This window comes from Drosophila willistoni (assembly GCF_018902025.1).
Source record: "Drosophila willistoni isolate 14030-0811.24 chromosome 2L unlocalized genomic scaffold, UCI_dwil_1.1 Seg72.1, whole genome shotgun sequence".
Classification (NCBI taxonomy): Eukaryota; Metazoa; Arthropoda; class Insecta; order Diptera; family Drosophilidae; genus Drosophila; species Drosophila willistoni.
The window spans coordinates 2,907,626-2,919,933 of NW_025814049.1; the positions used below are offsets into that span (position 1 = coordinate 2,907,626).

At 34.1% G+C, this 12,308-nt stretch overlaps 1 protein-coding gene across 1 annotated transcript; it reads right to left on the reverse strand.

Moving 5' to 3' along the window:
- Nucleotides 1-395: 395 nt before the first annotated feature.
- Nucleotides 396-1,232, reverse strand: LOC26530000. Its single transcript, XM_015177725.3, has 4 exons — nucleotides 1,075-1,232; nucleotides 872-1,000; nucleotides 690-815; nucleotides 396-621 (listed from the first exon to the last, which is right to left on the reverse strand). Exons 1-4 carry the CDS (start codon nucleotides 1,151-1,153, stop codon nucleotides 413-415), a joined length of 543 nt encoding a protein of 180 aa, XP_015033211.1. The 5' UTR covers nucleotides 1,154-1,232; the 3' UTR covers nucleotides 396-412.
- Between the last annotated feature and the right edge of the window lie 11,076 nt (nucleotides 1,233-12,308).

Sequence of the window (12,308 nt, forward strand, 5' to 3'; positions counted from 1 at the left end):
CTAATTTAAAAAAGGTTAGTGCTGCAGATAAGTTATAATAATTTAATATTTAAATAAAAATATGCAAATTTCATAAAGACAACAACCCAAAAAGATGGCTAGTTAAATAAACATTTACATTTTTTTTTTAGCTTTGGTTTTTCTCAAAACTCAATTCAATTGCCCTGTCGACAGTTTTGCCATTGCATTTGATTAATGGCCCTGTGACAAATATATACTATATAAATTATGGCACAAAACACAAGCAAAAAAAAAACAAATAATAAAAACCAAACTAAAAGTGGGAAGAAAACCAAAATGAATTGTAAAATAAATGGTCAATAAATTTTACATTGCGACTTGTCAAAATCAAACAACTTGGCGCGGAAACTTGTCACGTTTCAAATAGAGGGAAATTAAACAATAACCATAACTATTTATTTAACCAGAAAACAAACAATGCCAAACCCAGAAAACCAATAAGCTGATTCACTTGACTGCGATCTGAACACCCATTACAGGGTATTAGACCAATTTTTGAAGTGCAAACACAAGCCTCCACTTGCATGCCCGTCGAATAGGTCTGTTTATAGCAACCATTCGATGAATTGACTAGAGCACACATATAAGTGATGTTTTGTACTGAAACACAAGAGAACGATATATTTATATATAGATATCATATGTTTCGATGCATTGTCAATACTCACTGCCGCCTTTGAAAATGTAAGAATATTTAACACAAGAATAACCCGGTGCCATTTGGCATAGATATTGTTCACGATTCTCTGTCATATTGTTCCACAAGACCTCAACATCGGGCACCGTATCGTTGGCTTAAAAAACAATCAAACTATTAATTTTTATCACTTTTAGTTGTCTTTCAACTTACGTGTCACCACAAGGGGACTTACACAGGGTATCTCATTGAAATCCCCTACTCTAGACTCACAGGACTCATTTGCAATGCTTGCATGATTCTCTAAGGATCCCAACCAGGTGAAGTGAAAACATTGCGGAGCTGTTTATAAAAAAAAACAGGATTCTGCATATAATTTGCTTTAATAATTAAAGACATTCACATGATATACCAACACTGGGCTAGCAGACACCGAAATTGTTGTTGTAGTAGCCACAACGGTAGCCAAAATCTGATGAACAGTTTCAGTGGCATTGCCGATAAGCTATAAAATACTCTTTGATTTCTGATTCTTTTCTTTTGAGTTTCCGCGAAGTGGCCACTGTCAAAGACAAACTGATATTGATGTGTGTAAACGAACAATTGATCGGATGTAATTGTGTGTACTTCTTTTTTGTTTTCTTTTTTGCCAGTTATCATTCACATTTTTGCAGTGTCAAACTGATAAACTATCAGGTTCAGCACAATCACAACAATAAAAGTAAGGCACAGAACACTTGAGAATATTGAACTTGAACCTGAACTTTATTTCTGCTGAATGAAAGAATATAAAATGAAAAATTATTGAAAACAAAATTTTCAATATTTTCTAACCTTTACAAAGCTTTATTTACGAAAAAGTTCTCAGGCGTGATGTGTTTAATCTATTAAGAACTCGTGGGGTCGCTTAAATGGTTCCTAAAGGCAAAAAATTCTCAGAGACGAAAATCATTATCAAATTTATTTAAGATTTCTTTGAAAATGCTTCAGTTGTCGCATTCCAATATTCACATAAAGACTCCAATGTGGAAAATTGGCTAAAAATTAGAAATTGGTATAATTTCATATTTGAAAAATTAAGAAATTGGTGAATTTTGTGGAGTTCTTGAAGTTATATTTTAAGTAAGTCTGTACATTTTTCTCAGATCTGTTTTTTGATCAATTTATAATGCACTTCATGGTCATCTTAAGCAGTTAATTTTTTTAGCCAACTTTTAAGCAATTTAGGTAATGCAGTTCTAGAAGATTTTTATGTCACCCTTCCGCCCTCTAACGTGCTAAACGTGAAATCGTATAGTCAAAATTATCAGGACATTTAGAATATCCTTTCAATATAAATATAATAAAACTGATTTTTAAAGATTCATGCTTTTTAAGTTTCTCATATCTTGAGTAATAGGTTTTCCTGTTTTAAAAAATGTATTTGATTTAAAGAGATCAGAAAAATTATACAATATACGGTTTACTATATTACAGTAATATTTACTTACAATAATATTTACTTACGTAATTATTATCTTACAATTTAATTTTATAATTTAATTTCTCAATCGGCATTTTACAACTTGAGTTTATGATTCTACAAATTAAACAACATTAAGCTCGTCCCATTGGTAAAATGCCAAACAAAATAAAAGTTAATTTCCATCTATAAATAAATAAAATCTTCCGTTTGGTATAGAAAGAATTTTGTTTATAAATGATTTCCGAAATGACTCTCATCACATTATTGATACACAGTTATCAATTAAATGGAAGTTCCGCTTTAGCTGATAGCAATCAAAGATAGTGATAAGAACTAAGTATGTTATCTCCCTTTGTCAATATGAGAACAACAAAAGAACAAGAACAATGGAAAAAGAATAAACAATATATATTTTTAATAAAGTGTCATAAATGTTGTTAATGAAATTGCATTCTAATTTTAAGTGAATTTGCTACTTGAAAAGGATTTCAAGGTCCTTCAAGAATGGTTCACAATATGCAAAATGCCATTTAATTAAATTCCCAGCACAAAATAAAAAGAAAAGGCAAAAAAACGAGGACAAGGGTAGCAATTATAGTAGGATGAGGCATTTTGCTAAAATTCTACACAATTTTATTTGTTGTTAATTGTTCAAATGTCCCTCCCAAAATAACCCCTTTCCTCTTGGCACTCTTCTTTCCCCCCTCGTCCCATACCTCATTGCTTTTGTCCGGCTCACGAAATGAGTTTGAAAACAAATAAAAATGTCAAACGAATGAATAAAAGTTGCCTAATTTAATTTGTTTAGCAACATTTCACTGTGTGTATTTTTCTCTCTCTCTTTGTGTGTGTGTGTGTAAATTGCATAAAAGTATAGTTGTGTGTATGTGTGTGTTTTTTAAATTTAATTTTTAATTGTTCAAAACAATTAAAATTTATTTGCAACTTTTTGCAAGCAATGACAACGACAGCTGCCGGCCAGTTACGTGCTCGAGAAACTTTGTTCGTATTCTCTGTAATTTGAATAACTAGAAACAGTAGTACAAGTGGGGGAAGGTGGAGGGGTAAGTGTAGGGAGGAGCGTTTTGGGGGTATTGAGCGAAATGGTTATTCAATTCACATATCTACTTAAACTTGTATTCAAACGGTGGCCCCATCCATTCATCTATTCATTCACATCCATCAATTTTAAATAGAAAATCTTAACCGATGACAATGACGACCTTTCACTTTATTTACAACACTTTAAAGATTGCTCTTGGGACTTTTTTGTTTGCTCTCACCCACAATGATTGATCATTTTTATTGACACAAATGTCATTAGCTTAAGGTAGGGAAGAAAAAAAAAACGTAACGCAACGGAAATTAGCGTTAGTCACAGTTTTCTTTCTTTATTTATTTATTTATTTATTTTTTTTTTTTTTGGTGACATAAGCCAAGAATAATATAAAGAAATCCTTTTATATGTGTGTAAAAGGAACAAAATTATTGAACCATGAAAATATATGTGGGCATAGAATATATAGGAAAAATGTTTTAACGAGATTTTTTATCGTTGAAATAATCTTTCGTGTACTTTAAGTTAAGATGTGACTAGAATTACATCTTATAACGAACATTTTTATTGTAACTACTAACAAGGGGAAAAAAATGAAAACTCAAAACTAACTAGTTTCGGGCGGAAGTTGAACCAGAGTTTCGTCGATTATAGGCAGGACATCTGCCCCTTACGCCGTCGAGCTGCTTGAAGTCCACTCGGCGTTTTACTTATAAATCACCAAAGCTATAACTTTAAAGCCGATTTATTAGGAAAATATAGAATAGTGCGCCGATATATTTCACACAGCTTCAAATGACGAGGTATTCTACAACATATCCAAAATTCATCCAAATCGGTGTTTCGCATACCTGAAGTTCCCCTTGTAAGATCAAGAAATTATACAAGATGTAATGAAATTTTGGTATTTATTTTAAAATCTTTAAGACGATTTCCGTTTTTTGGGGGCGCATCTTAAATATTTATAGCTCACAGTTCCTTTTTTAAAATGATGGGGCAAAGTTCGAAAGTTCGATGTGGAATTTTTCTTTTACGCTATCAACATTTTATACATTTAATATCTTAAGAATATTCGACGTAAATTTCTTCTAAATCGGAACAAAACTAAGGAAAAAATGACGTTCTAAGTGACTGAAATTTTTAAAAATTCGCAAGCAGGTTTAGAATAAGGTTGAATTATTTTACAAATATCTCAATATTTGGAACAGTCATCAGACTGGATTAACATTAAATGCATAATTTTCATAGTTTTAAATTTTACCAACACTGTAAAATGAAGTCCCCTCCTGCCCCTTTAAGATCCAGCATTGCAGCAATTTCCACTCTACTTTTCGTAAGTGCAGAAATCTTATTGAAACGTGTTAAAGTATTGAATATTATTCATTCCTATCGCAGCTTAGGGATTGAATTTCAGAACACAAGAAATTAAAAGAAAACACACCTCTGAATTTAGCCGAATTTTCCAAAAATACACATTTCCCTCTTTTCGAGGTGATTCAAGCCTTTGAAATACTCAACAACAAAAAAAAAGAGTTGTTAAGAGTAAACTAATATATTGTCTTGATCCTTATAATATATATGTATGTATGTGAATAAGCTAGAAAAATAAATGTTAGGCAATTAGTGTTTTGATTGGATTGGGTGAAACTCTCTCTCACTCTATCTCTCTATATCTGTCCTCCTCTCTCGTTCTCATTAATTATGCAAATGTTTTGGTTTTCGACCATGTTTCATGGCTTAGCATAGAGATGGCCAAACATAACAATATACCAGAAATTATGTCGCCAAAATGCAAATGTGTTGCCAAAAATAGAGAACTTTAGAAGAAGATAAAGTAGGGGGTGTAGTGGGGGGCCAGAAGAAAAAGGAAAGACGACAACCATGTGATTAGCCCCCCAAAAAGCAAAAGTTGTTAACAAAACTAACAGCCATTTGGCCATTTTGGCATATGAAACATAACTGGGAACTGTTTGTCCCAGGCAAATGTTTTTTGACAAAGCCTGCATAAAATTTGCATGCGATTAAAATTGATAAATTATGATTGAGACGAAGGGAGAAGAGTGAGAGAGAGAAAGTACAGAAGAAGATTGTGTTAGTCGAATCGTCACTTGTCAATGAGCTTTAATTAAAATGCATGCTTGCGGAGCCCTTCTGGTTATATATATTATCACCTGAATTATGGCATTCAATGTGCCTAATATTTGTGAAATTTAATAAACTAGAGCAGAGCCTTACAACACATTCCTGATTGGTTGCTAAACCGATTTGCTAAATTACAAAGTTGCCTGGCAAGTGGGGACGTTTCTTTTGTGAACGCATTCCGACTGCCGCGTGTCCTCCTAATTGCGTTGCCAGCGGATTCTCCCTCCAGACTCTGTCCGTTGCTGAAGCTGGAGCCGGGTCATTATGTCACCTGTACGAAAAATGTCGCACGTAAGCCGGAAACGAGGCGCCACGAACTGAAGCTCATTGTGCGGAAATCGCATTTGGCGTAGTAGTAGCTACATAGATAGCAGAGCGCCTAACTAACGACCAACTAATACGATTAGTGTCATAATGCTTGGCGACTTAAGTGTGTCAAATGGTGTGACTGTCAGACGCTTTATTTGAGCACTATCGTTTTTCTCTCAACTGAAGAAAATTCTTGGAAAACGCATTGATAAAACCAAACACAAGTAAATGAGCTCTACAATGCTAAGAACTAAAGTTGACTATATTGGTCTTTGCTATATTTTCTTTAAATTTAAATTAATGGTTATTAGTTGTTTTCTTTCTTATTAAGTTTGCTCTCCATAGTGCACAATTTGACATCGTTGGCTGCTTTCTTCAAATCATAATAGGAATAACGATGATAAGCAAATATTTCGGGATTTTTGTATGTTGCATATTTTCCAGCCTTGGGTCCAAGTGTTTCGTTTTTATCCACTTTACGAAATGCAGTTAATGGTATAAATAATGGTACAGAGAACATTTCAGCTGCCAACTTCTTTGGTTTACTTTTGGCAATTGGACAAGTAGACTTATCTTCTTGAATTTTAGAGTCATAGCTTTTTAACAGTCGTTCAAGAGGAGCTGGATATCGTCTTTGACCTAATAGCGTTTTGCTATAAGGTAAGCAAATCAATCGTGACAACATTTTGTAATTGTTTTCTGGTTTTTGTATGTGAGATATGGAGATGAAATTCAAAACAATTTGAATATAGTGAGCTAATGATAAAGAGACTACTTCGATCAGAAGTGTAATGTTTTCTATGCCTACTTCTTTTTTTCGGAAATTCATATTCTTCAAACAACATTTTAGGTTAGAAGTTCTAACAGTGACAACAGACAAGCCTAAACGAGATTGTTACAACGAGATTGTAACTAAATTTTAGGTTAGAATAACTGAAAGTAAGGTTATAGTCAATTAGATAATGCAAATATATAATGCAAGCTTAGTTGTCCCTTAGGGATGAACAAATCCTGGTAAATATAAATCTATTCTTGTCAAATGAGATTATAAAAGCTACTGAGCTATTACGTTAGAGGTTAGAGTTTCTTAACGAAAGGTTATGGTCATCTTAAGTGAGGTTATGGTCATCTAAATAATTATAATACATTGTTTCTAAAGCATGTGAAGATTAGGTAAATTCTTCCTAAATCAGTAACTTTTGAAATAAAATGATGAAGCTCTATTTGTGGTTATGTTTCATAAAAGTAGGGTTAAGTGTTTTCAAAAATAATACTTTCCCCAATTCTGTCTTTTGCCATCTCTAATTGTAAGTAAGGTTTATCCAGAAGGTAATATATTGTCACACCTGCACATCGTATGACTAGAACAGCTTAAATTGTGAAATATTACTCAACAAAGGATTATATAGACTCAATGTTAGGTTAGGTCTTAAAAATGTAAGCAAATTTTGGAAAATTTCGCAACCATATGCAGACATTAAGAAAATTCTGTTGCTCTCAACCGATTTAAGCTTTCTCATAAACAAGCCAAAATCTCATATAACACACGCTGAATAATTTTCATCATTAAACTTATTCCACTTAAAATCCATAGTAAAAGTTTTTGCCTCACAACTAGAGAGATGGTGAGGGTTAGGGTGAGAGAGAGAGAGTGAGAGAGAAAGCTAAGAGATAAATGTTTAACCCTCGACAATCAACGCCCCAAAAAGCAGAACAACAACAATACAAAACCCGTAGAAAAGTTTTTAAAACTAACGCGGGCAATAAAAATCAACAACAACAGCAACAACAGAAACGAAATGTTAAAACGTTGAAAATTGTCAGCTAGCGAAAGAGAAAGAGCTAGCTTTGGTGTTGTACGTAGTCCGAGAACCCCCTGACATTCACCTCATTCAGAAAACACCGTCACAGGTTCACTTGAATGCTTTTTAATACACTCAAACTTAATACTCACGCACACGAAGTAGAAGAAGAAGAAAGACTCACACACACACACACACACACATCTGCAAGAAAATGGTGCACATAACGGTACCATTGGCGGCCATGATTGTGGCTTGTAAATTTATAGTTTCACCAAGAAAATCGCGCGTTGGCAAAACTTTTCACTAGGTCTCCATCTCTGCCCCTGTCTTGGGTCTCTTTCATTCTCTCTCCATCTCTCTCTGTTCCTGCAACACCCGCACAATCACAATCACACACAACCCTGTCATCTAATTGCTTTTGTTTTCTTTTTGCCATGTTGTTTCTGTTTTTTTTTTTGTGGTATGGCAGGTACAGTTGTGTCAAAAAGGTTATACAGTTGCGGAAGCCCTTTCGTTAAGGTAATTTTCCAGCTATAATTTGTATGACTTTCGTTTCATAGAAAGTTTCACACAGGTTGAAAACGGTTGCACGTTGTCTGTATCGTCACGGAAGATAATTGTAAGGATACTGGCAACCAACTTAGGAAGGTCAAACCGAATAGATTTTTAGTTTAAAGGTACAAGTATCGAAAAGTCATAGTAAGTTTCTTACTTCTTCTTCTTAGTTCATACAGTGGGGCTTAAACTATGCTACAATTATTTTCAATGTAAGATTTAATACTGAATTCAATATTATATTGAGGTTATGTCGAGTAAATTTGTGGTTAGGCTTAAAAAAAGACAGGTTAATCTATTAAAAGAAGTAAATTATTTTTAAACTATATTCTAAGGTCGAGTATATGTTTATTATTCTGAAATCAAAATTTTGTATCTTTTATGTTATATTGTAAAGACAGAATTTGAGGTAAGATTCGCTAAAAGCGAGATTAAGTCGTTTACAAATCCCCGTTAAAGACAAAAGCTGAGTTTTGAAACTAAAATAAAAATTTTTATTTTAAAATAGTGTTGAAAATACTGAATTCTCTTTAAAAAAATTAATTATTTTGAAGGCCTTACAAGACTGTTAACGACTAAATTTGGGGTAAGCTTCGCTAAAATTAAGATCAAACTTGACCGAATTTGAGGTTAGGTGTACTTAAAATAAGTATCTTTTAGTCAATAAGAAGTGCTCTATCCTTTTTAAAACGACATTAATTTGGTTCCATAATCTGAGATATAAAACTCTTTACAAAGTGAAAATTCATTGCATGGTTTTGAGGTTAGCTTTATAAAAAGTGAGGTTAAGTCGCCTTACTAACATTTCATTTTGACTTCTACCACAATTAGAATCTAGATGAAGGATCAGAAATGTTGCAGAGAAGAAACTTTATGCAAATGCTATGGGAATTTATCAGTATGAGTTTCCTATTCCTTTTTCTAGACATTTCCTTTCTGCCCAACTTTTAGCACAATTTTTTTCTTTTTGCCGCTAAGGCGACGACAACAGCACCAACAATGGCAAAACGTTGCTTAATTAAAATGCGCAGGCAGTGCGAGCGCTTCATTTGGCTCGCTTAATCGCCTCCTGCCACAGATTCGCATCGACCATCTACCAGTCCCTACACTGGCCCCTGCATTCCCCTTGCTGCTTGCCAAGTAAAGTGTCAAGTTTTTCATTATAATTTGCATATTTTTCGCCAACTTTCCCTCCCATACACACACACACACACACCCGCACACGAATGACAACAATAAGCATTATGGCAAAAGCCTGAATAGTAGTTCTACTGGCAAAAACACAGGGCCACACTGGATCTAGGCTAGGCTTGGCTAAAATTATACGATACACACACACACATACACACTCACACTCATACTTTTACAAAAATGTGTTGTATCTTTTAAGTTATTTTCAAGTTTAATTTTTTGACTTTTCTGTTGTTGGTGTTTTACTTTACTTTGCTTTGCTTTGTATTTTTGGTTGTGTTTGCCCATCCAAAAGATGTTGGGCGCCTGAGCCGCGGCGCATAATCACGCAAAATCTGAAAACGTGTCTGGTATAATAATGAGCACTGATTACAACTTGAAATTGTGTGTGAAAGTACAGTTGTTTGCACAAGTTATGCTACGTGGGGGCCTAGACACTGAATTGCTGTTTCAAAACTGAAGAGAAAATTTTTCAGTTGCAACTTTTTTGACAAGCAACAAAAAAAAAAAGAAGAAAACTTGGCAGAAAAACTACCAACAAAACAAAAGCATACCAAAAAGGGCAATGCAGCGAAAGTATCTTTTATGTAAGTATTTAAAGGGTTTCTCATTCACATATTGAAAGGAGTTATGCGAAAATTGTATGGTCAAAAACATGGGATCACTTACCCTCATAGGAGTATAATTGAAGATAGATAGAGGGGAAAAAATGTGAATAATTGGTCTGACTTTCTTAATTTAACAGGTTTTGGTGATTTTTTGACTTATCTAGTTTATCTAAAAATATTCGTATATCTAAATCATACAAAGCTATGTACAGAGAGGCTAGAAAGAACATAAAGATTTCGCTGTGAAGACAAATAAACAAATGCTCAAACAATTACAGATTATGCATAAATAGAGCAAATTAACAATATCTTATAAATATGCACTTACCAACACTACTGCCAGATAAACATTCCCACATTTTACTACTGACCAGTACTGATTTTGATTCGCAATATGAAATACGAATCAAAGGATCATTTAGTTTCATCATTCAGTATCATAAAATGGATACGTCTTTAGTACATTGATTATAAATTATGCGCCTAACCAAATTGTCTAATTTGGTATTACAAACACTGATCTGAAGTATCCTTAGTTAATATATACCAAGAGACCTTTTAAAAACTAATTTTATAGTAAAAACATTATGGAACATTTAAGGTCAATTGATGTGCCTTGCCATGTCTTAAAATTTGATCATATTTTGTAAGAAAAGTTTTGCAACAAAATTTTGGAACATAAACATGTTGTAATAGAACTACGAAGAATTTATTTAAAACTCACGTAGAAGTTGCACCTAAGTGCTTAATTTTCCACCTACTTTACAGCTTGTCAAATAACTTTTAGACAAATTCCGCGAATGGTTTGAAATTTCTGAAAAACTTTTGACAGCTACTGTAACCAAGCACCTTGCCACCTCCCACAACTTCCACACCCCTTTGCATTCCATTTGATGTTTATTTGCATAAACTTAAAATGATGTCTTCTTAATCAACTACCAAGTTAGTGTCCAGACCCTTAGCTAAAACCAGTTTTTCTCCTTTATGCTGTAGTTTCCCCTTCTTTTCACTCTCATCTTTATATATATTTTTTTTTTGGGGCCGAAGGCTATGACATTTTGTTGTTGTTGTTGTTGTTGGTGTTCCTGGTTCTCGTATTGTGCCAACATGCACATGCTCCTGCTCCAGCTTTAGCTCCACTCCTCTTCTCTCTATCTCAGTGTTCTTGCGCTCGTGTCCTCCATGTACGTGTTAGTCTGTGTGAGAGTGCTAAGAGCCTGCAGGATATTATATAATGTGTAGTAATTTGAATTTGAAGTGTGTGGCATAGAATGAAGCTTATAAGTCTTATACGTAGACAAAAGGGACGTGTGTCGTCGTTCGTTTTTGTTGTCGTTTGTCGATTTTTCTTTCTCCCACCAACAACATCATCATCTTCATCTACTACTGCTCTGTGGAAACATCAAAAATTGTCACCTCCCTTTTGTCTCTGTTTCCCTCACTCACTCAGTCGCTGCATGTCTCTCTGTCTCATGTCTCTGGGGGATTAATGAGATTTTCTTTTATGGATTTATGATGATTATTTCTGTTATTAGTTTAGGGAAGCATGACAGAGTCGATTCAACATTTTTTTTTCGGCATTTTTAAAGTAATCCATTGATATATGACTAAGCCGCGTGAGGTCCTCCCTCTGCATATACATATATTTATATATATATCGTATATAGACATTTTGACTGCTTTCCTTTTTTTTTTGAATGTTTTTTAAACCCTCACTAAATCACAAAAATTGCATGAACCGCGCCCCATTAGCCGGGCTTATTTATGACCAAACGACATTCAATGACAATTCAATATATACATATACATATATATATCGACGATACCAACCGTTATATGGATATAGCAGATATTGGTATATTGCATAGTGGCTAGTGCTTTTGGCCGACAACTGCTTTTTGGCCTGGCCAACAAAACAAAACTCTCTGACATGGCATCGCGCGTCGCATAGCACACAATAAACCATTACAGACGATTAATTTCATTATCCGCGGCGAGTGAAATCAAAAACAGCAACAGATTTATGCGTACCACCGCACAAATCTACCCGAAAAACCCGAAACGAAAGCGAATGCAATTGTCCTTCCTGTATTTTTTTTTTTTTGGTTCTTTTATTTGTATTCATTCCGTTTGGTGTGCCTTTTTTTGTTGCTGGTTTTGCTTTTGAGGTTATGAATTGTGGCAGCATCCAGTCTGGCAAAATAAATGGAATGTAGCAGCGATAAAACTGATGATGATTTGAGGTTTTGTCTTGGACGTTAACTGAAAGTTGAAGTTATTTACCACCCACACTGCCATCATTCGAAAATTTTTGTCAGCACAAAAGTTGATGGGACATGGGTTGGGGTGGATGCGTTTCACGATTTAGCAATTGCTTTCCAAAAAAAAACCCCAAAAAAAGTTTTTCTTGTTCCCAAAATTATGTCTAAATCAGAAATAAAGGGATGGACAATGTGACAGAAAGTTAAAAGAGTTACAAATTATTTGAGTGGTCTCTGTTTCTATATGTTCAATTATC

Bases quoted from the DNA above. Each gene is read 5' to 3' on its own strand.
- LOC26530000 (XM_015177725.3), bottom strand. From the start codon at position 1,153: ATGCCACTGAAACTGTTCATCAGATTTTGGCTACCGTTGTGGCTACTA. The intron at 816-871 runs GTAAGTTGAAAG...TTGTTTTTTAAG, and splicing joins AAGTCCCCTTGTGGTGACAC to CCAACGATACGGTGCCCGAT. The intron at 622-689 runs GTGAGTATTGAC...CTTGTGTTTCAG, and splicing joins TTACATTTTCAAAGGCGGCA to TACAAAACATCACTTATATG.